The sequence below is a fragment of the Amblyomma maculatum genome, chromosome 10 (genome assembly GCF_055883805.1).
Source record: "Amblyomma maculatum isolate TAMU_Amacu chromosome 10, ASM5588380v1, whole genome shotgun sequence".
Taxonomy (NCBI): Eukaryota; Metazoa; Arthropoda; class Arachnida; order Ixodida; family Ixodidae; genus Amblyomma; species Amblyomma maculatum.
This window is the reverse complement of record NC_139353.1, coordinates 56676716-56701947: the sequence shown is the minus strand read 5'-3', so window position 1 is coordinate 56701947 and position 25232 is coordinate 56676716. Positions and strand designations below refer to the sequence as shown.

Here is a 25232-nt window from a genome sequence, read left to right as displayed (position 1 = left end):
TAGCATTACCAAATACCTGCGTAGTCAAACAGTGCAGGTGGTCCGAAATGCACCCTTTGTTTTCTGCAGGGGGGATATGGCGCAGCAATTTTCGCACACAGCTATAAATCTTCGCATGCAGAACAAAGCTCCTCTTGATTGAGTACCTTTTAGGGAATAGCCTAGTTAAAGAATCCGTGCACTTGCTGCGGTATTGAAGGGCAAACGCGTAAGTAGGCGGGATGAGTTGCACAATCACCCTGCCTCCTTGACATCCTCCCCTCATAAATCAATATAAAAATAAACGCCTTATACCTGCAATGACCGAATGTCCAATACCAAGGTTAAGACATTCCCTGCATCCGTATTGTTTGCCCTAGGAAGAGGAGGAAGATGAGGAGGAAAGGCAGGGATATTAACCCGATAAAGAAACCGGTTTGGTATACCCTGCACTGGGGGAGAGGGATGAGTGGATATAAAAGTTGTGAGAGAGGGATGGGTGAAGTTAGCACAGTCACATCACATCACGTCACACTGATATCACGTAACATACCAGCAAAATCATAGTCTTTCGGTTAGGCCTGTGCTTTTCATTAAGCGGAGCAGTGCCTGGGAGGAACAATAACGAAACAGAAAGCGGGCACTTCTGCACCAGAAGCAGTCCTTTTCATCATGCTGTACTGGTGGTACTCTGCTATGAGCGGGGCAGCAAAGAGAGTAATTCACTCTTTGGTTGATGCCCCAGTGTCCTACGCAGGAAATCCTTTTCCTGCGGTCATACATCGCTCACCCTGAACGCTCTAAGAGGAGGACGGGAAAGCCATGAGTGTACACGTGAAGAGTGCACGAAACAAAAATCAAAATGGGGTTATTTAGGTCTCTGCACTAGCTGCTTGCTTCATTAGTACTTCATCTGGAAGCTTAGTCCTGTGATCGCCGTTTCTGCCTCCTCTGCACGAGGGGCAGTAGTTTAGAACATATCGACTCTTCCGACAAGAGAACAGAATAAGGGAGCCGGCAAACTTTTTATACCAGGCTGCCAAGGGAGAAACAGTGAGCGCGCAAAAGGAAGGGGATTGGCGGGCCAAATTTCCGCCTTTGTTGAGATGCGCTTCATTTGCAAATGCAGCCTTCGCAGCCTAATTAGGAAGCGTAATTTCTACCGGCTCGGAGCAAGGCTTCGCCGACTCACTGCGGGTTTCCCTACATCGCGAGTTGCGGGATAGTTGGCCCAGTTCCAAGCGTAAGCAGCTTTTTGTAATCCCCGGTGGTAGAGCTCGCCTTTCGTGAGCACATTTTTTTCCTCATTTTTTTTTCTCTGACTCCTTTATGTTCTCCAGGTTGCGAGGGTGCCAGGAATAATTTTTTGCATGTCCGGTCTCCTTATGAATTCACGTATGTGCTGCCGCGACGACACCTTTATATAGCTTGGAACAAGAAATGTAAGATTACACTTTCTGACTAATAATGAGAAATGTTCGTTAATACAGTTATATCCTTAAAAAAACAAAAACAAACTCTAAGCTTAGACGGCTAGACTTAATAAAGCGCTGTTCCTTATCGGAGCATTATTTATACGTTCGCGTTATATATTATCCTACATAAGATCCTTGAGTTCCATTTTATTTAGGTTGGCGGTATGGGCCGGTGCTAAGAAATAATTACTGACTGCAGCTTATAAAGACCTTGTCAATTTTCTGTTTTTAACTTTTCCCCGGTGAATTTGAAAGCAGACCTACCAGAAAAATATTTAGCCTCATTGTTTCGTTGATAGCTCAGGTCCACAGCTTCCTGGACTGAGGAGGCTGCTCATATAAGGCAAATATTTTATGCATGATTTGAATAAAAGTGCATCTCTTTCTTTCTCTCTCTTTTTCCGTAATTAATGAGTCATGGACACAACCATGTACCTTTCTGGCTAGTTGCGCCTTCATGCTGAAACGAGAGCTAAAGAACAAACACGGTAAGGAAGACAGTACGATACAAGCGCTTGTTGTCCTTTTATCTGCAGTCAACCTTTGTGGATTGGTGCAATAACCTGTATGTTCAAAGTTCGGGTGCATGCATTGATTGCAGGGTTCCACCAAACCTTTGTGATATCTTTCTTAGCCACGTTGATAGACACATAGAAGCAAACCTCTGCGAACTTCACCCTCGTATATTTAGGTATGTAGATGATTTTCCTGTGTTGACGGAAATAGGTAACTTTAACAAGCATGTTGCTGATATTTGAAATGTGTTTAAGGAAAACGGCTCCGGACTGCCGTTTACTTGTGAACTGCCAAAACAGATAAAACTCAGTTTTTAGACATCAACCTGAACTTTTTGCCTGAGCATGTCTGCTGGCATTTCGCTCCTAGAAGTTCCAAGCTATTAAATATTTATTCCTCCAGTCAATCAAAATCTGTGAAACACGGGGATGCTGCTTCTTGTTTGAGGTCGGCACTAGTAAAATCATGCACGCATAATGCTCAAAATGTTTCTCAAGAACAGGTACTAGGCTGAAAGCGTTGGGGTTCCCCGAAGCTGCCCTCTCAAGTCTTTAGTTCTATCAGATTCCTAACGGCCTGCAGTAAGCGTTAACTGAGAAAAACAAAAGGTTGCGGTAATTCCGTACGCTCATAAAACGTCCCACTGGGTCAGAAAAGTACGGGGACGTTACGACGTGAATGCCGTTTTTTCCGTACCCGCCAAGCTCTCCCACATATGCGCGGCGGTTCAGAAACAGGCGGATGCTGCATCCCGTCTTGTAAGCAAAACGTGAGGCGTCAAGCATGTCAACAGATATGTTGAATGTTGCAAAAATGTTTATCGAATTCTGATGACCTGTGGCAACTCTTGTTGGCCAAATTGGATGATATATAAATATACGCCTCATAGAAGACAAGAATTCCTTCAGCCCAGACCGCTCTAACCTGGCTGCCCAGTGCCGGGATTGTAAAGACCAGGTAAGCGTACGCGATGTATTCCAAAATTTGAGAATGCTACTATTCTTTTTACACACCCTCACAAATTGATGCAAGAGCTCAATGAGGCCTATATTACATCGCAAAATCAAGTTACACATGCGTTAGCATCCCCTCTGTCACCCTGTTAATCCCCTGGTATTGCATTTCTTAATGACAAATGAGTTTGCCCCGTGCTTGTTCTGTGCCGGTGTTTTCTGCTTTACTTCAGGTTTTATCATGTGCGTGTTTTCATGCCCTGATTAAATCCGTGATGTGGCTTCGGGTTCTGTTGTTTTTTTCTCCCCTCTTGTGGTCTTAAACTGTTTTTCTCGAATAAACCATTCAATTGCGATTGAGCGCTTGTGTCGTACTGTATTCTCTTCCGTGTTTATTCTTTCACGCTCTTTTTAGCATGCATACCTACCAAATCACCCAACTTCTCACGTTAGCATGCTCCTTGTCACTTACAGAGGCTTTAAATCCTTTCCGAAGTTTGACACTTAGAGTGCACGTAGTAGCTAGAGTTATAATAGCGTAACTATTCTATCAGTGGTTGCAGTTTAAATGCGAAAACATTTTTTGGCTCATAAGTGGTGTTGCTAAGGGCACTGAAGGATGTTGAGGAAAATAAAAAGAGAAGATGAAATGAGAGAATAGTGATAAGAAGAGAATAGACCTTAGTAAAAATAATATAAACTACAAAAAATAATGTTTGAAAACTACAATGAAAACCCGAAAACGCAAATGAAATAAACACAAAAAGCTTACCAATATATTAAAAAAGCAAAACCTAGAAAAATAAAAACGCTGCTAGCAAAGTAAAAAAAAATAAATGAGTATAGTAAAACGTTTAAGGCGTCTGAAAAGCAGAGAAACGCATAACGAGTCTATGACGGGACTAATTGCACACATCTCATAATGGTGTTGTGTTACTGCAAAAGGTCTTAAGTGCATCCTTGTAGTTTTCTGGGCGTAAATAGGGAAGTCAGATTACTACGAATCTAGGTTACGAGGCGTGGTCACCGAGGCCTTCAGGTTGGTGGGAAGTAGGCACGACATAGTTTTCGTTTACATATGCGAATGTAAATAAAGGTTGCGTATAATGTGCATTCCCAATTACTGGAACAAGCTATAGTTACGTTTCTTTTTTATTGTTATGCACGCCTATTCACTTGCTCGCTTCCTGTGTCCTGTTATAACTACATAGATGATCGCCTTAGACGTTGCGGCTCGACAATCTTACCAACATTTACGTATATTGCAGTGGGTCAATATTGTTGCGTGGTGGCATGACGAAGCGATGGAGCACGGCGACACAACAGAAACAGAACGAAGTGATGATATGACGATGAAATATGCTTTAATGGCCAGTGGGCCTGGCGCGAGCGCTCCGCTCCGCGCCACAGCCCGCTTCGTGTTCGTAGCAATATGATCGAGCGGGGTGGCGGGTCAACATGCGCAGCGCTAGTAGTTAAGGAAATTCGGTACTCGCTACCTATGCACAACGCGAAAGGTCACTCTAAGCAGGCTTCGGCACAGAAAAAAAACTGATCAATATTGAAGTAACAGCGAAGCAATTTAGTCGGCCTGGAGGGTATTTCTATTTTGAACAAACTCAGGTATCTTGATTTTAGCAAGAAAAACATTAACTTTTATTCGAAGAACTCTCAAAAAATGGCTGAGGCTTAGCTTGGTTAAGCCTGGTCAGATGCGAAGCATATTGATTGCTAAACTCAGCTTTCCATGGTTACACGTGGCTAAACTTTTTTTTTCTTGGTTACACGTGCTTTTACACGGTTTAAACTTGGAATGCAGAATGTTTTCCCATCGCATAAAACTAGGTAATAGCCTGACTAGTTTATCTCTAATTTAACTGTGTTACCGACACGCACAACGAACATGTCGTCCCCCAGGCCAACGATACTCGATTGCCACTACGCGAATATGTACGCAAAGCAAAAGCTCTTAGAACACCGACGTGCTAAAGGATTCAACGATTTTGATTTCTTTGGCAACAACATGGTCGTATGGGAAAGCCTCCCCGTAAACTACACGTGTCCAGCCGGCTTGACGTGCCCCAACGGTCGTTACTGGACCCCCGTCTCTCCTCTGTCGTGACGTCAGCGTATCACGTGGTGTGACGTCACCATACCACGTGGTCCGCACGGCGTGCAACCGCAGCCGACGGCGCGAGCCGGTCCCCCGTCTCTCCTCTGTCGTGACGTCAGCGTATCACGTGGTGTTACAACACCATACCACGTGGTCCGCACGGCGTGCAACCGCAGCGGACGGCGCGAGCTGGACTCCCGTCTCTCCTCTGTCGTGACGTCAGCGTATCACGTGGTGTGACGTAGCATTCTACATTCCTTGCATGGCGTGTAACCGTCACGAAGGGTTGTGGTTTACCTCTAGCAATATGCTTCGCATAAAAACAACCCGAGATCCCACACACCGGGCTGGAGGAGCGCCACTGGAGCAAGGCAAACAAGAGGATCTGTTTAACTAATGCGAAATAACAATGCACTACAGACTGAGCAGGAAGATCCTACTACCACCAGACCCTACGTTAGGCAAAGAGGAAGCAATAGCATGAAGAAAGCTGCAGACAAATGTATACTCGAACCCAGTTCTGGTCAACCATATATGGGCGGAAATGCGATCAGACCTGTGTTCATTATGTAAGGAAAAGGGATCACTAGATTACATAAGACACCTGGGAGACCCTTCTGCGAAGCTCAGACTCAAGAGCCCAAAGAGAAATTGTTCGACTGGCCGAACATGCCGCCGGGTTCCAAGAACTATCGGTCTGCAACTAAGGCGACTGTACCACCTTCCGGGTCTAACCACCGGAGAGCGGGATAGTCACTAAAACTTCTCTTTCTCCCTATCTCTGGCGGAGTGAATATTTTTGTTTAACCAGGAGTATAAGAATTGTCAGTTTTTTTGCTATCTAAGTTGTATATACACCTCTGTGAGGGAAGAAGTCAATCGTTTCCAGATAATGTCTGGTGCATGGGTTTAGAAGCTACGGGTAAACTTAAGTGCTGCTAAATATTTAACGTGTTTTACATAATGCGTATTAGTGGGTGCCCCATCTGAAGGTCGCGAAGTTATAAAAAGGCAGTGTCCTGTACAGTGGAACCAATTTTCTGCTGCTGAAAGTGAAGTGCTGGAACCGACAGCGTATTTTTTCCGAATTGTCCTATGTCCTCAAATATAAAATTGTACTTTTTCTTTCACGTTAGCTTCAGAAAGTCGTTTAAATCTAAAGATCTTATTTGCCTTAAGGAAACATTATGAAGACTCGTGAGCTGCGTCTTTGAAGTAGACGAGATAGCGTCTTTAACAGCACCTTTGAATTCCGCCATATTTTCTGTAGATTTTATTTTTAAATTTATTTAGAGCATTACTATCATTATTGCTGCAACACCAGTAGACATCCCAAATACATCCCAAACACAGCCCAAACACAATCTAGTTAGTAATACGCAGCACAACGCGTTCTCTAGGTGCCCTTCTGATATGCGTGGTACCAGCGACGCTTCTTGACCAATGCGTTGCCTGCGCGTGCCTGTCATGCGGAGGGCCTGGATTCGAACTCTATAGTGGCTACAAATTTGCGTTATTGAACAGCTTCTGCTTTTTGAAGTCACACAATCACAAGAACATCATCCAAAATTTAGCGTCATTTTGACCCCCCCCCCCCCCCTTTTGTTAGCTGTATATGAATGTCGGGTGCTTGAAATTATCGCGTGAGGTGTGCTTGTGACGTACTTTGTCTGTCAACCAACCTGTATTTTTCCCGACTGCTTTTAGGCGCTACGAACGGTATACACAATTATGTATTAGCTAGCTATGGGAGTTTGTCAAGCCATATGATGCAGCTTTTTATTCCCGTTCGTTCCTCGAGCATGTATCGTTTGCTTGGAAAGAAAGAAAGAAAGAAAGAAAGAAGGAAAAGAAAGAAAGAAAGGTCTGCGGGCAGCGTTATTTGCCAGCTTTGTTAGGAAAACCTCAGAACACCGAGTCTACCCCGTTACAATTGGTAGTGCCAAATGCACAGGCGACGCGTTGTTGGCGATGTTGCTCCAAACATTTTTTTACTAAGGAGGTCTCTGGGCGTCGACGGACTGCGGCTCTCATGTGGTAGCTGTTGTAATTTGTGATTTTGTTTCGGAAGGCGCGCAAATGACACTTCAGAGCCAAATTTTTGGCCGGCATTTCAATTTGTTATGCAATCCATAGAGCTTTATCTAAAACCTGATCTCGACGCTAGTATTCCAGAGGTTAGCTAGTAGTTTTTACTAACAATGGAGATTCCAGAAACATCGAAAACATTGCTGACAAGAGGGTAATGCTTATCATAAAAGCTCTCAACTGCTTTCACTCACGTGGAGTACTCTACCATTTCGGTTCCTTTGGTTACTTTAATTGCCACTATTTGCATGTAAATTTATTTTCTGAAGCAAGTAAACAGCTATACTCTCCGAATAGAAAAAAAATGAAGACTTGTTTAAAGCAGATACTGCTATCTTACGTCACCTCTTCTCTACGAATAAAAGGTTGTAGAGGCATAAGAACCGCTGTTTTCTCCTAACTTCACTGTAAAATGAAAAAAAAAAAAGTTCTAAGGGTGCATTCAAAGTACAGCCTCCCACAGGCAAGAATTAAGCATGCCAAATTTTGGGTTTGGCCCACCTATAATTTGCAGTCACCAGTGAGTTGACCAGTCATCGGGAGCCGCGCTTACAGGGGCGTATGCTGCCATCTGCATAGAGAACTGCCATTGGTGTACGAACTGGTTCATTTTGTTTTCAGTACTATTCGACATTGTAATAGGCGAAGGCTCCGCATCTTGATCGATATCTCGGGTTTCTCCAAATATCAGTTTCAGGAGACTAAAGCTCTTCAGCACGCTTGACAAATTCCAAAATTTGGGGACCTAGAGGGCTAATTTTTGCGATGTTGACAGATGCTTTCTGCATACACTTTCTCTGCACACTTTCTGCGGACGTATTCTGCTACACAATCATTTCGAAGTTCCATCGAATATATTTATAAAGCCTCGCTTCAAACATGCCAGGTTGGGCGTGCCTGCATGGTACGTCCAAACGACTTGAGTACCATTTCATCTTCGCATTTGAAATGAGATTCCCCTTTTGGCAGCGCCTGGCGTGCGCTTTTTGCACTAAGTAAATTCACGACTACGTAATCAAAGGGGTATACAGTGTATGTCTGTTGAAATAGACTCCAGGTACGCGTCCTTTTTACGCACACGTGTTTACCTTTCAGCCTAACGCTGATGCGCTGGTACACCCGCATAGAGCTCCGTATCTCTCGAGTGCTAATATTCAATTCTTGCCTAAATTTTCAGAGTAGAAATTATACGGGTAAGATTCTTGCATGTAGAGCTGGAATAGTTCTATCAAACTTCCACCCTTTGTATCTCACTTGGCAGTCATTTCTCGTGGCCTCCTATCAAGATATGGGGTGCTGGTAGGCATGCTGATTATGTTATGTCTGTTGTGGCCTCTGAAAATATGGTCTGCACCCGCGGGCGAGGCTGGGAGGCGGATTGACCAGTATGCGGTGGCGTACAGCCGACGCCATGGCTTCTTCGGCCTCTTCGTCGGTTCTCACCAGGGCCGCGCGCGGATGCCGCACATTAGCTTCAGTGTCTCGTAGCCTGGCTCCACATGTCAGCACGCTTTGAGTACACCTCTACATTGAAGTAAACGTTCTGTGTTTGCGTGCTCTGGATAAATGTCTACGACGCTCCTTTTCCCAATAACAGAAACTCGAATCTAATGCTGTGCGTGGGTCGCTGTACTTTCACCATACGGAATATGAATGTATGCTATATATGACTTCGTTTTGATTTTGTTCATATCTTGCATAGTGCAACGTTTAAAGCAATTTTTAGGCCTATCTGGTGTTACATCTGTGCAGCTTGTCCTCATGAGTGGGCAATAAGGATATCCGAATATGAAAGTACAAATGCAGAGTAAGTTTTAAATAAGTTAAAAAGTTAGAGTATGGTATAGATATACAGTGACCAAAGAATGAGGCTTCAGAGCATGAACAAACAAACAAACAAACAAACAAACAAACAAACAAACAAACAAACAAACAAAGAAACAAACAAACAAACAAACAAACAAAAATAAACAAATAAATAAATAAATATTACTGCTGCCTATGCTTCGTTGTGCACCTTTTTGCCATTTTCTTATACATGTTTCCATATTGCCCTTTTCTTCAGTCACAGATCAGCAAAAAAAAAGTGGGGAGGGGGGGGGGGGGGCACAGGAACCACGACTTCAAACCGGACGGAGATGACAAGTGGACAGGGCCGCCACAATATGTCGGACCAACTGGCCCAAACGTTTCCTTTGTTAGGTCAGCACAAGTCAGACAGACGAGTAGGCGAAGTAAACGCAACATCAGCGCTCTCTTTTTCCTACCTTTTCTCAGCAAGGGCGAAATTCAATGTATGTCTGATTTCAGACCAACGTCTGCGGCTCAGCTTAAGCTTGACTTGCGCTTCATTAGACAAGGAAAGAGGATCGTTGTTATGCCCAAAGACTGTTTCCTGTCAAAAGGAGCTGAAGCTGTACGTGCCTTGTTCAGGGAGCGCCGGACAGCGTCTTTGCCGGAGGCAAAGTGTAAAGTAAAAAGCTTTGCAAAGAATAGAACTTTACTGATGAGGACATTACAAACAGGGATAAATGCGATCCACACATGTTATTTGCCGCGAAAAGGCACAAGACCGACTCTCTACTGGTCAGTATTATGTCTGAGAGCGGTGCGCGTCAGCTGTGCCTCGCTGAATTTATTAAGGGGAACTCGCCGTAAGTAATCACCGTAGACGTCCATCTCAGATAAAAATGTCTCAGTCACAAACCGCTGCACAATGCTGAAGAAAGTTTACCTTTTCCCATTAAAGCGCCAGATTTCTACTATTTGATTCCATATGATTTTGTGCTAAATATTGTCAGTAAATGAACTGACCAACAAGGCGTAGTTGCCTTTCAAAATAGATTTGGAATCTCTTTGGAAATGTTTCTACATTTTTTCCCGGTACATGGAATCAACGTGAACAGAGTGAAAGCATTCTAGCTATTCCTATTGATACGCAAGATTTGTACTATTTGATTCCCTACGACAAACTGCTAACTAGTGTCAGTGAATGCATTGATCAACATGGCCTCGTTGGCTTTCAAAATAGATTTGGAATCTCTCTCGGAAAGTTTTTACACTTTTGTTTCTTACGTGCAATCGATTTTAAAATGGTGGAAGTGCCTATTTGCATTAATGAAGGCATTGCTTAGGTTCCTGTATCAAAGCTAACTGAATGACGTGTATCTATGATCTTCGCGTTTATTGAATGACAACTTGGGACAACTAAGGTTGCAAATTGTGTTGTTCAGTGCACTAGGGATTCACTTGACTCTGAAGTGTTTTGTATTATGTCATTTTTTTTTTCTGATAGTCTAGTCCCTCTTGACATCACTTACGATACCCCTGTTCAAACCTGCGCCAATTTTATAGACCTTGGCCTGCACTTTCTATCTCTGCATATGTTCACTGGACTTTCGAATTTGGGGGTAATAACTCTCTTTTCTCTTATAGATCATGCCGTTCCAAGTGCATCATAAGGGCCTTCTTAGAAAACTCATTAACTAAATCTTGCTGTCGTTGACTGTGTTCCAGTTTTTTAAAACGGGTGAAAGGCTGCTTGAAGTTGTTACATTACGTGATGAGTTGACCATTAAGATGAGTACGTCAAGCTAAGCCCTACTAATGGCCTGAAATCAGACAAGAGTCGGAAACATGTCGCTGTGATTCCCTATCTCCATGAGGTTTCGAACTGCTTGAAAGGCGTTTGAAAAACAAAACGTAGGTGTTGATGTTGCGTGTTTTGCGCCTGATCGTCTGGCTAGTTTCTACCGAGCTGTAGACGAAGAAGAGGGCAAGCTGGCGAAGTTCACAACGAAGCACCAACAACGCTTCGCCTCTTGTGGTAATGGACGTGGGTAAAACTTTCCTTTGCCCTGCAATGGGCAGTACGCAGGGCAGACTGCATGTTGCACAAAATATTAGAAGATCACTGGTATCAAGTTTCTACTGTAGTAGTTTTTGGATACCTTGCTATTCACTGACGAGATTGTGAATAGCGAAAAACGTAAATCAATAGTGAAAAAGCAGTGCCTAGAAACTAAAATGACAATTTCAGTAGAGAACTAATCAGAAAGGGGTGCCAGTTTTTGGAACTCATTTTAGTGTTGATTTTTTTTCTCGGGTGCTTGTTTTGCGTTTGCAGCGTTTTTGTTTTTGCTCTTTGAGTTTCTTGCACACCGGCGTCATTTACGTATCTGTCTCAGGTTTGGTTTTTGGGCTTCAACATGTCAAAGCGACTCAGGCTATGAGAGGCGCCGCAGTCGAGAGCTCTGGAAATTTAGACCATCTGGAGTTCTGTAACGTCCTCTGACATCGCTCAACACACGTAACGTTTGCTTTTATCCTCCACCGAAAAGCGACCGCAGCGGCAGGGATTCGATCCCGCATCCTCGGGTACAGCGCTTGAGAGCCTTAACCACTGCTCCACCGCGGCTGCTCATATTGTACTTATAATCACGGCAATAAATCTGCATTGGTTGTTGCCGTGTCCACATACTGTGTTTTGCAGCTTTTGTGAGTGTACGTCATTAGAAGGTTTATTGCTTAAGTTGTCTGTCGACGTAAAGGAAAATCCTGGACCAGTGATGGAAGAGATGTTTGCAGAATTGCTTACGAACCAGACAGAGATCTTGTCAAAACTCACCGAGGTTCTGACAAATCAGACTTTCTCTTAAATGAGAATGCTTTAAATGCAAACTCGGCTTCTTGAAATGGAACAGAAGCTGCAAAGCCTGGAAGATACTCAGATCAGGCTCCCAAATATTGAAGCGCTTGCTAATAGGTGGGATGATGGCATGACGAGCCTCGCTTGGCAGGTTGACGATTTGGACAATCGTTCACGAATAAATAATTTATTAATTAGAGACGTTCGCACAAGAAAGCGAGGCCGTATAGATGCAGAAAGTTACTGAAGAAAATTGTAGTGACATGCTGAAAGTAGAAGTAAGCTTAATTGAAGGAATCAACATGCTGGAAAGAAAACATCTGGGACAAATCACCCGATCATTTTCAGGCTAACAAACTTTAAGAAGAAAGCAATAATTTTGAGCAGTTGTACGAAGCCTAAAGACACAGGGATAAGCATTGGTTGGGATTACTCCAAGCGAGTTGTGAAGATCAGGAAGAAGCTTTGGGTCTCGTGTGCAGAGGAAAGAAAAGCAGGCGGTAAGGTCAAACTTCTTTTTGATAAACTAAAAATGAATAATGCTTTGTATGGGTGAGATGAAGGCAAAAAGGGGAGGTAACAAATTCCTAGCGTCGTTGAAGGTGAAACGGACGCCAATAAAGTAAATCGAACGATTTCACGATAGTAAATATAGGTGCTTGGATCATAGTTAACAAAGCTGATGCGTTGGAAGTTGTGTTCATGGAATATGAACCTAGCGTTATTGTTATAACGGAGACATGAACATAACAATATCACAGATTTCGAAAACATTTAGAAGGGACCGAGAAGGAAGATGAGGTAGTGTAGTCATATTAGTTAAAGGCAATATTTTGTGTACAACCCTCTCACAATCGGACTCTTTCGAAGCTGTATGGATTAGTATTAAGCATGGCAATCGAACAGTTTATACTGGAGGGGTATATAGGGCTCCAAATTCTTCATCTGACGTAAGAATCAGTTTAGGATAATTTATTTAAAGAAATCTTGTAGAGAGATACTATATCATTTTCTTCGGCGACTTTAATTTACCTGGAATTAATTGGAGCTCATGCTCACTCGAGGAGGTGGATGTGGCTAGTTGTAGGCAGCTGTTGAACTTGGCATTTTGTTATGACTTAGAGCAATTAGTAACCAAATACACTAGGCTATGCGATACAATCTCATTCATTCTGGAAGTCATTTTAGTATCAGATGGTTTGCTAAGGGTTTTGAAAGATTGCCATGTTGAAGACGGGATATAGACCATAGGATGCCAATAGCTGCTTTCAGTATGTCTCCATCCACCTCAGCGAGAGGCCAGAAAAAAAATGTTTGAACTTTCAGTCAGCAGACGACGTGGGTGGGTTAGACTATCTTGAAAGTTCATTTCATGAATTTATGCATTCCTATCAATCAAACACGTGCCCTGATTACCTGTGGAATGTTTTTCAAACGTAGTCACTGAATAGATCAATTTGTCCTCCCAAATCCTCCAAAAGAATAAAAAGCGTGGGAACACGAAACCTTATATGAACAGAAATAATATTCACTAGAATAAAACGGAAACCATGTTGCCAAAATGGCGATGGAGATGATAAAAAATTCAATTCGCAGTAGGAGGCGTGATTTGAAGCGCCTAAATAAGGATTCGAAAGACCGATTTTGCAATGTCACGTTAAAAAAGTTATTTTCCGCAGCACCGGCTAAGTTTAGCTTTGTGAATCCGCCAACCAAGCAGCGCTGTTCTAATGCTGAACTTAATACTGCAGAAAGAGCTAATCAATTAACTATTTTCTTTTCGTCAGTGTTTACTAAGGATGATGATAAAGCGCCTAACCGTTGCAACTACTGTGCCCGTCCTGCCATTTCTGATATTGAGATAATCGAAGAAGGTGTTTTAAACCTTTTGCTTAATATGAACACAAAGAAAAGCCTTGGACCAGATGGTATACCTAATAAATTCTTAGTAAGGCATGCTGAATGGGTGCCTAAGTTCCTTACGAAAATATTTCTTTCTTCAGTAATGAATGGTGTTTTCCACACCGCATGGAAGCTAGCAAGAAAAGTATCAGTTGAAAAAACCGGTAGCACTTCGGACATCAGCAATTACCGGCCAATTGCTCTTACAAGTACATGCTTTAAGCTCTTTGAACCTATTATATCCAAACACCTTTCGCATTACTTTGAAACGTATGACTTTTTCTTACCTGTAAAACATCGATTCCCAAAAGGTCTGTTTACTATTACACAGTTGAACTAGTCTATTGATGTTGAGCGAAACTTCCTTGGCAAATTGGTTCATCTGTTGTACTTGGCGAAAAACAAGAAAGGTCCTAAAAGTTAGTCTTTTTCTAGTCTTAAGTAAAACAGCTGCAGTTTACTAACTCAGGAACCACAGAAGTTTATGATCGCGAGAAGAGTGCGTATTTAAAATGAAAGCATCTTGTTGGTTTGACGTAATAGCGATAAAGTTCTTTTTTTCTACCAATGAGCGGATTAGGTTTAGGTTTACTTTTTGAAATTCCCCTGGTGCGGACGTCATCAATATGAAACTTACCATTGTCGCTCGTCGCTGTCTCCTGCTGCTATAGCAGTTTAGGGAGCCGTTCGTGACCGGAATACCTTTCTCAGATATACTCCCAACTGCAATGCCAGCGCCTTGATCAACTGGCTCTGTACGTGACCTACATGAAAACTGCTGCCAGAAGTGCAAAGCTCGTCAAAAGGTGGATCTAAGGACGACAGCTTACTTTAACCAGTATTCCCCGTCTTTACTCCAGAAATATGGACGAAAGTAGTTTGTGTTCACGGTATGACCTGATAGCTGCAGGAATGACAGATGTCGTTGAAAGAAAAGAAAAAGCAGCGTCTTGTCTTTCAAAATATCTCCACACGCTTTGACTTTACCAAATTCGTAACCCTGGCTAGGAATAGTTCCACTGCCTTGATCTGTTGCACTCTCCTTAATGGCACCGGCTCGTACTCCCATCATGACTTTTTAGTAAATAGCCTTGTAATTCCTTTTCTATTATTAATTAAAAGAGAATTCATACATTCCACACATTCCTTACTGGCACTGCATAGTGCTGTTGAGAGTTTGTTCTATTCATTCACCTCACTTGTACAGATGGCCTCGGAACGATGAAAACAAAAACTGAAGACACTACGGAAGGTAAGCAATTCTTGATTAGGGCATTAATAATTCAGACTGAAATTAGCTAACCGACCTTCTGGCTCGCTAATTATTGTAATTAATTATGCGACAGACAGGAAAGAGGCCGATGTAATACGGAATACCACGTCCTCAGAGGGGACAAGGCTCAACCGAAGCAGGATATTGGAAATGTCTGTTCTCCTTTGTCTTGCGAGTTAAAGAAAAAAAATCACTCTCTACTGTAGCGAATATTGCAGAGCCAGTTAAGGTAAGTACCTTTACAGTTTACTCTAATGAAATGTATGTACGTCTTTTCATCGATTACCATAAGGAGTTTTCATTATAAAGCAAAAATGGAATGCACGCTCATAAATGGGGAGTGTCTTAAAAGAGATAAATGTCTCTTCTCTAAGCTAGTCCTCCACCAATAATAAAGGGCCCAAACTTCCTTACTTGCTGACTGAAAGGAAAGAAAGGCTAAGCTGTAGGAAAAAAAATATTATATCCGTTTCTTCGGCGACTGCTGCGCACGGCTGCCCATACTTCGGCGTCTGGTTTAATTGAGAACACTTTCTGCAGCTTTTAGTGATAGGGATTCTTTTTAGTCCGATCTGACGAAAAAACATAACAATAAAAATCTACCCTACTGAAAAAACTGTAAGGGGCAATAACCTCACATTTTCTCACGCAATCTCACTCAATTCACATAAGAAATCACGTACAAGTCGCATATAATTGCATAAGTTCTCATAGTTTCTTGCACATTATCATAAATTATGTACGATATTTTATGATAATGATATGCACCGTATGAGACTCTATGCGATTAAATAAGATTTTATGAGGTTATTGCCCCTTAGAACTTTTGGTTTTTCAGTAGGGTATAGATATAATCCTTGATATTGTTTATTGTTCTCAAACGTATGCTTGTGAAACGCGCTTTTACGAGCCTTAATATGTAAAAGGTCCAAACAGAAACTTTTTTACGAGTTCGCTTTTCAACTCTATTTCGCTTTTCAACTCTTTTTATTGAGATTAGTGTGCTGTCCTGGGTTCTACTTGTGAAGCCTCTATTTTTTCGGGTCTCTTCTTGAACAGGAGTGTACACCTTCCACCAACGACGGACCATCCACGACGACTATACCAACCTAGATTCAAAGAAGGCCTCCGTTCCTCTTCATTCACCTCAAAAAGGGTCCTAGACTCCTCTCCACCGAGACATCTAAAGAACACTTCCGATACCGTAGAGCCACTGTGAAACGAGTGGTCATATTCTGGTTCTAATGCATCCAACGTTGCATTGATCTTATGTAACAGTTTAGTTCATAAAAATGCACGTGTTTTACTTGACATGTTATGACGGCGCAGATTGAAAGTTTCTATGACCGAATTAAAACTTTTACTGCGTACAATGTTCTGCCACAACGAGACAATCGACGCAAAGGTGTACAGCTTATTTTCAGCATAACAAAAAAAGGTAATTTGCTGACGTTAAGCGTGCAATAAATGCGTTGTGTACCAGATGAGAATGGTAAATAAGTTAAACTATTTGCCAGGTAAGAAAGCAGTGTCGGGATGCACAAGTAGTTTGCGCAGAATGGAAACGTGCGTGTCATAACAGCTAGCCAAGGTTCGTTACGTCAGTGGGCTTCGTAACTTAAAAACTTACTTGGGTGGTCAGCTTTTTCGTTATTGTGTAAGAGATATTCTTTCGCATTCACATGTTTTCCCATCCGTGGGCGACAAGTTACAAGTACATAAAAATCTCCGACTAAGAGAGATGCCGCAATAAAACTCCACGGAATATTTTCGACTGACCGAATAGGTCCTATGTGAACACTGGTATTTCATTGGCGGTCAGGTTTGCGAATATTACCTTGGTGTTAATTTGGCCTGTCGCGAGAATGCAAAACAAATTGCAATGCTGTATTCAGCAGCACAAAGCCACTTAATATCTTCATTATCAAAGTGTGCAGATTTCGCTATCTTATATTTTGTTTTTCCTTTCCTTCCATCGAGAGTCAAGATTAAAGCACCCAAGAAAGATGTAGTTATAAACAATCCGAAATGTATGCACCACAGACAAGGAGAGGAACTGAAGATAAGCTTAAATAATTCATTTTAACACAGATCTTTATAGCAACCGAAATAACTACGGCAATAAGAACAGAGTTGACGGAAGTACTGAGCATCCCGCTGGTGAAGGAAAGAAAGTAAGGAAAGCCAGTAAGCCTTATAATAGTCTACAGCCTCTTCTTTACGTATTCGCTTGGATAAGGGAGTTTTTAAGAGATAATTCTTTTTAAGGGTACGTTAAATTCTAACATTTACGTCCAGTCTAGAGCTGTACCACAAAGCTCCATCATCTCACCGTTGTATATTATACTAATGCTTGATATCCCTATTCATCCAGCCGTCAAAGTTTGTGTATGGGGAAAATGGCATTTTTCGCTTCTGCCACAAATATTCACAACTTCTATCATTTGTTCCAAGAGTAACTGAGTGATCTGGAAACTTTGCTGGACAGCCTGAAGTTAGCTGGCCAACAAATGTGCCGTACTCGTTTTCCCGAACGCAGCCCCTGTTAAGATTTCTTTGTTATATCATTCTGTCCTAAATCACAGGTTGATTCTATGATATATTTCGGTATAATATACGACCCGCAGTAGACTGGTGGTTCCAAATTAGAAGCACTGTGCTTAAAGGTCAGCGCGATCTGAATCGATTCGTGAGGATCAGCAACAACAACAACAACAACAAAATACGGTATGCACGGAGGCACTCTGCTCTTTCTTCATAGGATCTACGTACGGCCAATACTTGAATGCGGCTCCGTTGATCTTTTCTGGGTACCCAAGGTACAAGCTTGAACCCCCCCCCCCCCTTTTTTTTTATTTTAGAGTGACGAGCTATGCGCCTTTGCTTAAGTCTGCCCAAAATCAGGGGCTAATGCTGTACTGTACATGGAAGCTTGGATACCTAATCGAAATTCGCGGTTTCCGCTCCTCTCTGTGCGAACATTTTTAAGGTTTTTGAAGCCTGTTCCTGGATTCGCTAACCCCACATTTATTTCGAACGCATCATTCATCTTTGATGATACTTGGCTTAGGTGAATCTCCCTCAGGTTGTCTTTACTATTCCCGGCTGTCAAAACTTTCCCTATCATAAAATGTTTTAGTAGAATTTAACCATTGGTGGCCTGATACTTTGTTCTCATTTGAAGTCATTCTTGAAAGGAAGGCTAATATTTTGCCTGCCAATGCATTAAATGGAATTTAAGAAGAGTGTGTAGAAAATTGTCCTAACAATATTGCTGTTTTTACAAATGCCTCCCTGCAAGGCGAAAATGCAGATTTTGACATATGCTGGTGGACCCTTGATAAGAGTTATTCATTTCTGGCTCCTGATTATACCGGTATTTTTGTCTCCGAGTTTCTCGCTATTGAGGTGGCATCAAAAATATTCCGTGCAATGTCTCAAAGATTATTTACTTTCAGACAGCCTTTCCGTCTTGACAGCACTACAAAATTCGACGAATACTCCTCTCAGCCGTTCTCTTCATTGTTTTTTTTTTTTTTATTTCACCACACAATACAGAATGCGCTTTAACTTGTGTCCTTGATGACTGCAACAATACACCTAATGAGAAGGCTGATTTGGTAGCAAAATCCACCCATGGTGGACCTACTGTCCCGTTCATACCAAATACCGTATACTTAGCTATAGCACGCTTTCAGCGCTTCCAACGTCTCCACTACCTGAGCTATGAGCCTCTCCTTGCTGCAGTGGATTACAAACACCTGAAATTTCCTTGGAGGGCGAGGATGTGCAATTAAAGGCAATATGAGGTGTCAATGATTCTCTTGCGATGCAGAATAACGCGACTGAATCTTTATTCATGCCATTTAGGACTATCTGCTACCAACCTATGCGAATGTTGTGGCGAAATTGAGTCCGTAGATCACTCTTTCCTCTTCTGTTGGCGGTTCGCTTCTCTACGCAGAAATTTTTTGGAGATGCCTCACTCTTATCTAGGGCTTCCGCTATCTATTCTGATTCTCCGATCCTACGGCACGAGTGTCAAAGGATGCGCTCTGAAACCAGTGTTCAAGTCTATTCACGGCTATGTAATCATATGAGAAAGATTATTCTGTTAAAATTTGAATTCATTGCTTCTTTATTTTTTTTTTCATATTTTAGTGTAGAACTCAAAATTATCAAAATATTCCCCTCCTTGTTCATGGGTATTACGTATCTGTAATGCACCTTGGCCAATCTCCCATCGTGGATATGTGCCAGTACGAGTGACGACATAACCTGGATTTCCTCGCGTTTGCAGGGCTTTAGGAAAGGAGCTTTTCTTCGCTTTAATAACTGATGTCGCATCGTCAGTCCGAGTAGAAATGCATATCTTTCTTAAGCACTACTCACGTGGTTTCTATCGTCTAGTTGCGAGCGGTACCGTAATCCCTAGCTGATGCAGAGCATCTTCTCGTAGACCCGACAGTGCGTGCTCGCTAATTAGTCTAGGAACCTAAGCTACGGGGACTCTGTACTTTAATAGGCGAATGCACTCGTGAAAATTACCCGTCCTACACATTGCAGCAATTTCACTAAGGCAGCCGCAGCAGTGATGTTTCATTTAGAGATTTGTTTCTTTTTTGGGAACAATTGAGGAGGGAAATTTTGGAAAACCAAGAACTTGAGTGAATAAAACATAAATTTAAGACCTGATATCACTGCGCATTAGCGGGAATGGTCCATTTGTTGAGCTATGAAAAAATTAATGGCCGGAGTTAGAATATTTCAGGTGTAATATTAGTAATTTGCTTTTGCGGTACAGAGCACCCTCCAAGGGCGGTAACTCGCCTGCTCCTGAATTGTTTGTTTCAAAATATTTGAGTACGATGTTTTATTTGCGCCCTTAAATAATTGAAAATTGCCATTCAACTTATAACACAGTGTTACACAAATTGACAGAGCGTGCTATTCGAAAGTCAGTATGCGTTAGACTATAAATGACACTCAATAAATTTGGGAAGTATCGTTTCCGTACCAGACTCTCCTGTTTTGGTTTTTGAACAAAAATAAAAATGGCGCATCCCCTTGTCTGCATTTAACTTCTGAAGTTCGCAACCAGAGGATAGCTCAGAGATAGCTACTGAAAAGATATAATGGGTAATACCAAGGTGTGTTACCTTCCTAAAACATTTACCATTTGAGTTGATAGTGAGAGCCTGATAGTGACTAGCGCCTCGCTTTTGAGAGAGTCTAACCTCTGTGCGAAGCTATTTCCCACAGATAAATGCGCCAGTGCTTCTTTTCATTTTCACAGAACACGCGTATCGTCAGGAAAAGAGGTCTTTTATGAGACTTCAGTTGAGGTGAAACAGACTCGTGAAACGCGCGCTTTGTTACGGAAAAAGAATTCTTTGGAGCTGACGGGCGCCATCACAAAGCTTCGCCGGCTGCATGCGGCCCAAGTCTCTTAGCTCCCGCGATGCAGCAATTGAAATTCTATTCGGGAATTCGGTCGCTTAATTTTAGCCAGTGTTACTATTCGCACCGGAAGTGTTCTGCGTCAAGAAAAAGTGCGTTTTGTAGACTGGTCGATCAATACTATCGCATAATATTATTACTTCTGTATCTACGGAATTATATTGACTCTGTATTGACTTCGCGCACAAGTAAATGGTGTACGCAATGGTAGTTACGAATTGTGTTACCTGAATGCTCCTGAAAAGCTTTCTGCATATATAAAATGTTTAGCGATGCTAATAGTGAAAAGATCGCTTTTGAACATTTGCACCGCGATCTCAAACATGAGCTGAAAATGGCTGTTGGATACCTTCATTATCTATTTATGACCGTTGCATTTGTAGACGTTATTCAGGGCGAATCTTATCTGAACTTCCACGTGAGACTTTGCACTTCATACCCAAAACGAAGAATACGGTGCCAAGTACTGCACATAATCTTATGAGCGTTCATTCCACGGAGAAAACTGAAGAGCCTTCGTAATCGGAGGTTGCGCTGGTGGATCAGTTTTGGAGTAATGATAACGACAGAATATTTGGTCTGAAATGACCATGAGTGTGCTCTGGCTCAGAGTGCGTGAACGAAGCATCTGTTCTAAATTTGTAGAATTCTGCGAGCCAGGAACGTACTCTTATACAGGTCTTCAGCAATGCGTGCCGTGCCGGAGAGGAATCTACAAACAAATGAGTGGCCGGACGTCTCGCGTTGCATCTCCGTATACCGCTACTTGCTTGCAGGTAGGATCACGATATCCAGTGCAATGCATCGGTAAAGGCGAAGACCATTCCTTAATACGGTTTGAATGGGACTCCAATTAGCAATTATGATAGTTGACGGAAGCGATGGCATTCCTCGTCGGTGTCTGCCTGCGAATGAGAATGGTTTGGTGTTCATGAGTGAGCTGTAAGCCGTTCTGCATGATACGCTTGTTACATGACTTCAAGGAATTTGCATACGCCTACTTTGCATTTCAACACAATAATGTGAAGAAGTACGAAATTCAGATAAAACTGCTTTGTGTCGGGAGATATGACTTTGGCTAAGAAAGGAGGTGCACTATTTCTCTCAAGCTGCAGGCAATGCAATTTTGCTGTACTATGGAATAAAGTAACACCTAGTGTTTTTTTTAATGGTATAGCAGTTAAATGTGGCTGGGTGCCTGTGTGTGGTGACTTCGGCATTCAATGAATCGGGCCTTTTTGAACATGTACAGAATGGTTCAATACTATTTGTAGGTGCAGATATCATTTACTGGTGCAATTGAAAAAATAATTCAAAGTTGTTTTACTATCCATGGTAAAAAATGTCCTATCCAGCTGTTTAGTAAGCTGTTTTTGTCGAAGTAAGCGACAACTAGCGTTATTTAGAGACACGAAGAGACCGCCACAGGACACATGGGATCAGCAGGCTGTTCGAGATGTTCGATGTCTGTCAAAAAAGCACGTGTGACATGTAATTTTGAACGCGTCACCTGCGTATTAGTGGAAATAGTGCAGCTGCGTTCTCAAGAAACTGCTGCTTTCTTTCAGAGCTTAACCACTGCGCTTCAAACAAACGCGAGAAAAGATGCGTCCTAGTCCAGCATGGTTTCGCTTTTGGGGAACGATGCGTACAAGTATGACGTACAAAGAAAGAGTGTGTGTCGTCGCCAAGATGTCGTTTACAGAGCCTGAATAGAGTTTACCGGAAGTGAGTTCTATTACCATGACATAAAATTAGAAATGCGAGTCTGAAAATAACTGCGGTAGCTTGCCTAAAGCAAGCAAATGCATCGTGGGAGAACGCTCTACTGAAGCTGCCTCCGTTCATTTCCAGCCTCCTCTTGCTACACCCATTCTGCCTTTCACTGTCTTCCGACATGTTTTCTACTTGATAATACGGAATGCCTGCCACAGTCTTCAAATTTGTCTGCCACGAAAGACAGAGTAAACCTTTCTGATCGGCTTAGAGGATCTCTGGAATGTTACTTGCGCTAACATTCTAATTGAAATCTACAGAGGTGGGGTTTGTGAGTATTCGAGTCATATCTGAGAGCTTGTGTGGAACTGATAACTTACAAATAATTTTAAAGAAGTGTTCCTGGTGACCTCTGGAAACCGATTCAGGAGACACATCCTCACGCGCACACCTCCCCACTGACATCATTGGGACTGCTAGATGAGTCCCCGCATTGGACGCTTCCAAGTTTGGCTTGCCGCATGAGGCGTGTAGAGGAGCTGCTTAGACTTTTTCACTTCTTTTCTTCTTGGGCGCCTGCGTAGGGTGAGTTGAGGGGGAGAGGAGGAACATCTCAATCGCTTTGGGTCGAGCCAAATTTCGAGTAATATTTGCTCCAAACAAGTAGGGAAATGCTTTCTGAGCCATGAAATCTCGATTGGGTACTGATTTTGCCTATTTCATTTTTTTACATCTATAGTTTACGCTGTTTCTTCATTGAATTGAGCCAGTGCCTACCTCTGTGCGTTTGACCTGACACTTAGAGTTTCTAATTTTCTGCACTGGTGCTCAGTCTTAGTGCCACAGCATGTCGATGCAGTAGGCTCGTTTCCGTGGACTATGTACATTTCCTTCGTGGCGGACGGCATTGCCACTGAAACACTTACTTGCATCATGATGATGCATTACTCGCACAAAATGCAAAGCTGATAAAAAGTTTTAACAGTCGCTAATTATTTCATTAGCCTTAGTCGTTTATTATTGCTGAAGAATGCTCAAAAGCCTTTACCAGAAGTTTAGTGCAGAGCTATGGTAGACATGTTTGTTGTCACTTGATTGAAGAGAACGCAAATGATGACTTGGCTATTTACGATAAAAACTATGGGGAAGGGATGGGTTGATATGGTGATGCCATCCATACGGTTTAGCGTCGGCTACTCGGATATGAGCTGGCATATGCATTGGCGTACAAGCATTGACTGGTGCAAGATTGGCAAGATACTTGTGAAAATGCGAAATTTGAACCGGCTTCGAATAAATCAGATCGCACCCAACAACAGAAAAACAAGCACCTGTTCGCTTTTAATCAATAAGGAGATTGATGATGCCAACATGAAAGAGTCATTCACAAGAGCTCCAACTGTCGTCGTTTACTTTTATGCTTAACGTATAAATATCGAAAGGTTCTGGAACAAATGTACGTGACACCTTGAGATGCAACAGTCTCCGAAATGTACAAGTGGTCACATGGACCTTAATTTAGGAGGATTCGGAGGGGGGGGGGGGATTCAGCTTTTCGCCTGTACGACAACTTACAGCAAAATTTCAACTGTTGGCATTGAAGTGGCAATGAAGAGGCTGTACCAAGTTCCTGATTGTAGTGAAGGCAGGTGGGATTGTACCGACGTATATGGGTTTCTCAATTCAGGGAGACAGATGCTTTGAACAACCGCTTGAAATCTACTGTTATTGATGATAAGATTGTATCTTTTATGAAACCATCAAGGCCGTAATGCGGAAATTGCAAGGAAATGTTATTTTACCCGTGTGGATATATAACAAAAGTGGTTAAATTTGTGGTAAGCAATGACAATAAGCTTTAATGTAAGCTTCCTGCGTTATTGGTATTTATTTCTCGTCGTTTCCAATTTATGCTGAATAACGTAAAAATGTGTTCAATACGCGGCCCAACACAATAAAAGTAGAAAGAGTGCCTTTCAGTATGACTATAAAATCGTGCTCTCAAATTAGCCTGGGCAGCTATGGGCTTGATTGAGGAATCGAAGCGCGACCGAAAGACGAAGATGCGCATGTGCGATGATCATTTTGTTCGGCGAAACTTGGGCTGTGGCGGCCCAAAGTAGTCAGACGTTGTTTCGACCTCCTGTATTGTTGGGGTCATTGACCTGCAATGACAGCGAAAAAGCTTGGTAAAATTTTATAAGCATACAAAATTCTTTAAACTACTTCGACATACAATGGTTTGGCTTATGGGGTTTAAGGTCCCAAAGCGACTCTGGCTATTGGAGGCGCCGCAGTGGAGGGCTCCACAAATGTCGATCACCTGTGGTTAATCAACGTGCAGTGACATAGCACAGCACACGGGCGCCTTGCTTTTCGCCTCCATTGAAAAGTGGCCGCCACGGCCGAGATGCAATCCCGCATTCTCGGGCACAGCATGCGAGTGTCTTAATCACTGCGCCGTTGCGGCGGAGTACTTCGTTAAACTATTTGTTCAGTATTGTCATAGTCTCTATTTATCTTTGGCTAACGTCATATTAACTCCGTTATATAGAAAACATCGTCCCATATGTCACTCATCTCAGGTGCTAAAGAATGATTGGTCCAAAAGATGATGCTGCTGAATACATCATACCGACATTATCTCTCTCGGATCCAAGCTCCTAAGAAGGGAGCTGCGCAAGTAATTAGACAGAATCAATGATCGCCACGCACGCCTGGAATCCAGCAAGCCGCTGTGCAATGGGCAGAAGACGCTAGCGCCGCATCATGGAACCAGTGAGATGACCACTGTCCAGGTTCACTAAAAGCCGCGCGCTCACTACTCACCGACGCTTGGTTCTCCTCTCAACCATGAGGTGCTTGGCACGGGCTTCCTTTTCCAGATCTTGGCGCCTGCGCAAGGACTTGCGGTAGGCCTTGGCTACGTTGCGGTAGTACTTGTTGTACAGGTGGGTCAGAGAGACGATCTCTCCATGTACCGTGGAGGCCATGGAGCGCAGCAGCTCCACGAGAGCGAACGTCACTATGCCGGCTACGATCATGATGTAAATATTGGAGCGGATGTAGGCCAGGCACGCGTCCACGCAACTTCGTGTAAAAACCTACG

General features: G+C 42.6%; 1 protein-coding gene across 1 annotated transcript; it reads right to left on the bottom strand.

Moving 5' to 3' along the window:
• Positions 1-24203: 24203 nt before the first annotated feature.
• LOC146176549 (uncharacterized) lies at positions 24204-25167 on the bottom strand. Its single transcript, XM_084581317.1, has 2 exons — positions 24953-25167; positions 24204-24288 (listed from the first exon to the last, which is right to left on the bottom strand). Exons 1-2 carry the CDS (start codon positions 25165-25167, stop codon positions 24204-24206), a joined length of 300 nt encoding a protein of 99 aa, XP_084437443.1.
• Between the last annotated feature and the right edge of the window lie 65 nt (positions 25168-25232).

Bases quoted from the DNA above. Each gene is read 5' to 3' on its own strand.
- LOC146176549 (XM_084581317.1), bottom strand. From the start codon at position 25,167: ATGATCGTAGCCGGCATAGTGACGTTCGCTCTCGTGGAGCTGCTGCGC. The intron at 24,289-24,952 runs GTGAGTAGTGAG...CTGTCATTGCAG, and splicing joins GAGAGGAGAACCAAGCGTCG to GTCAATGACCCCAACAATAC.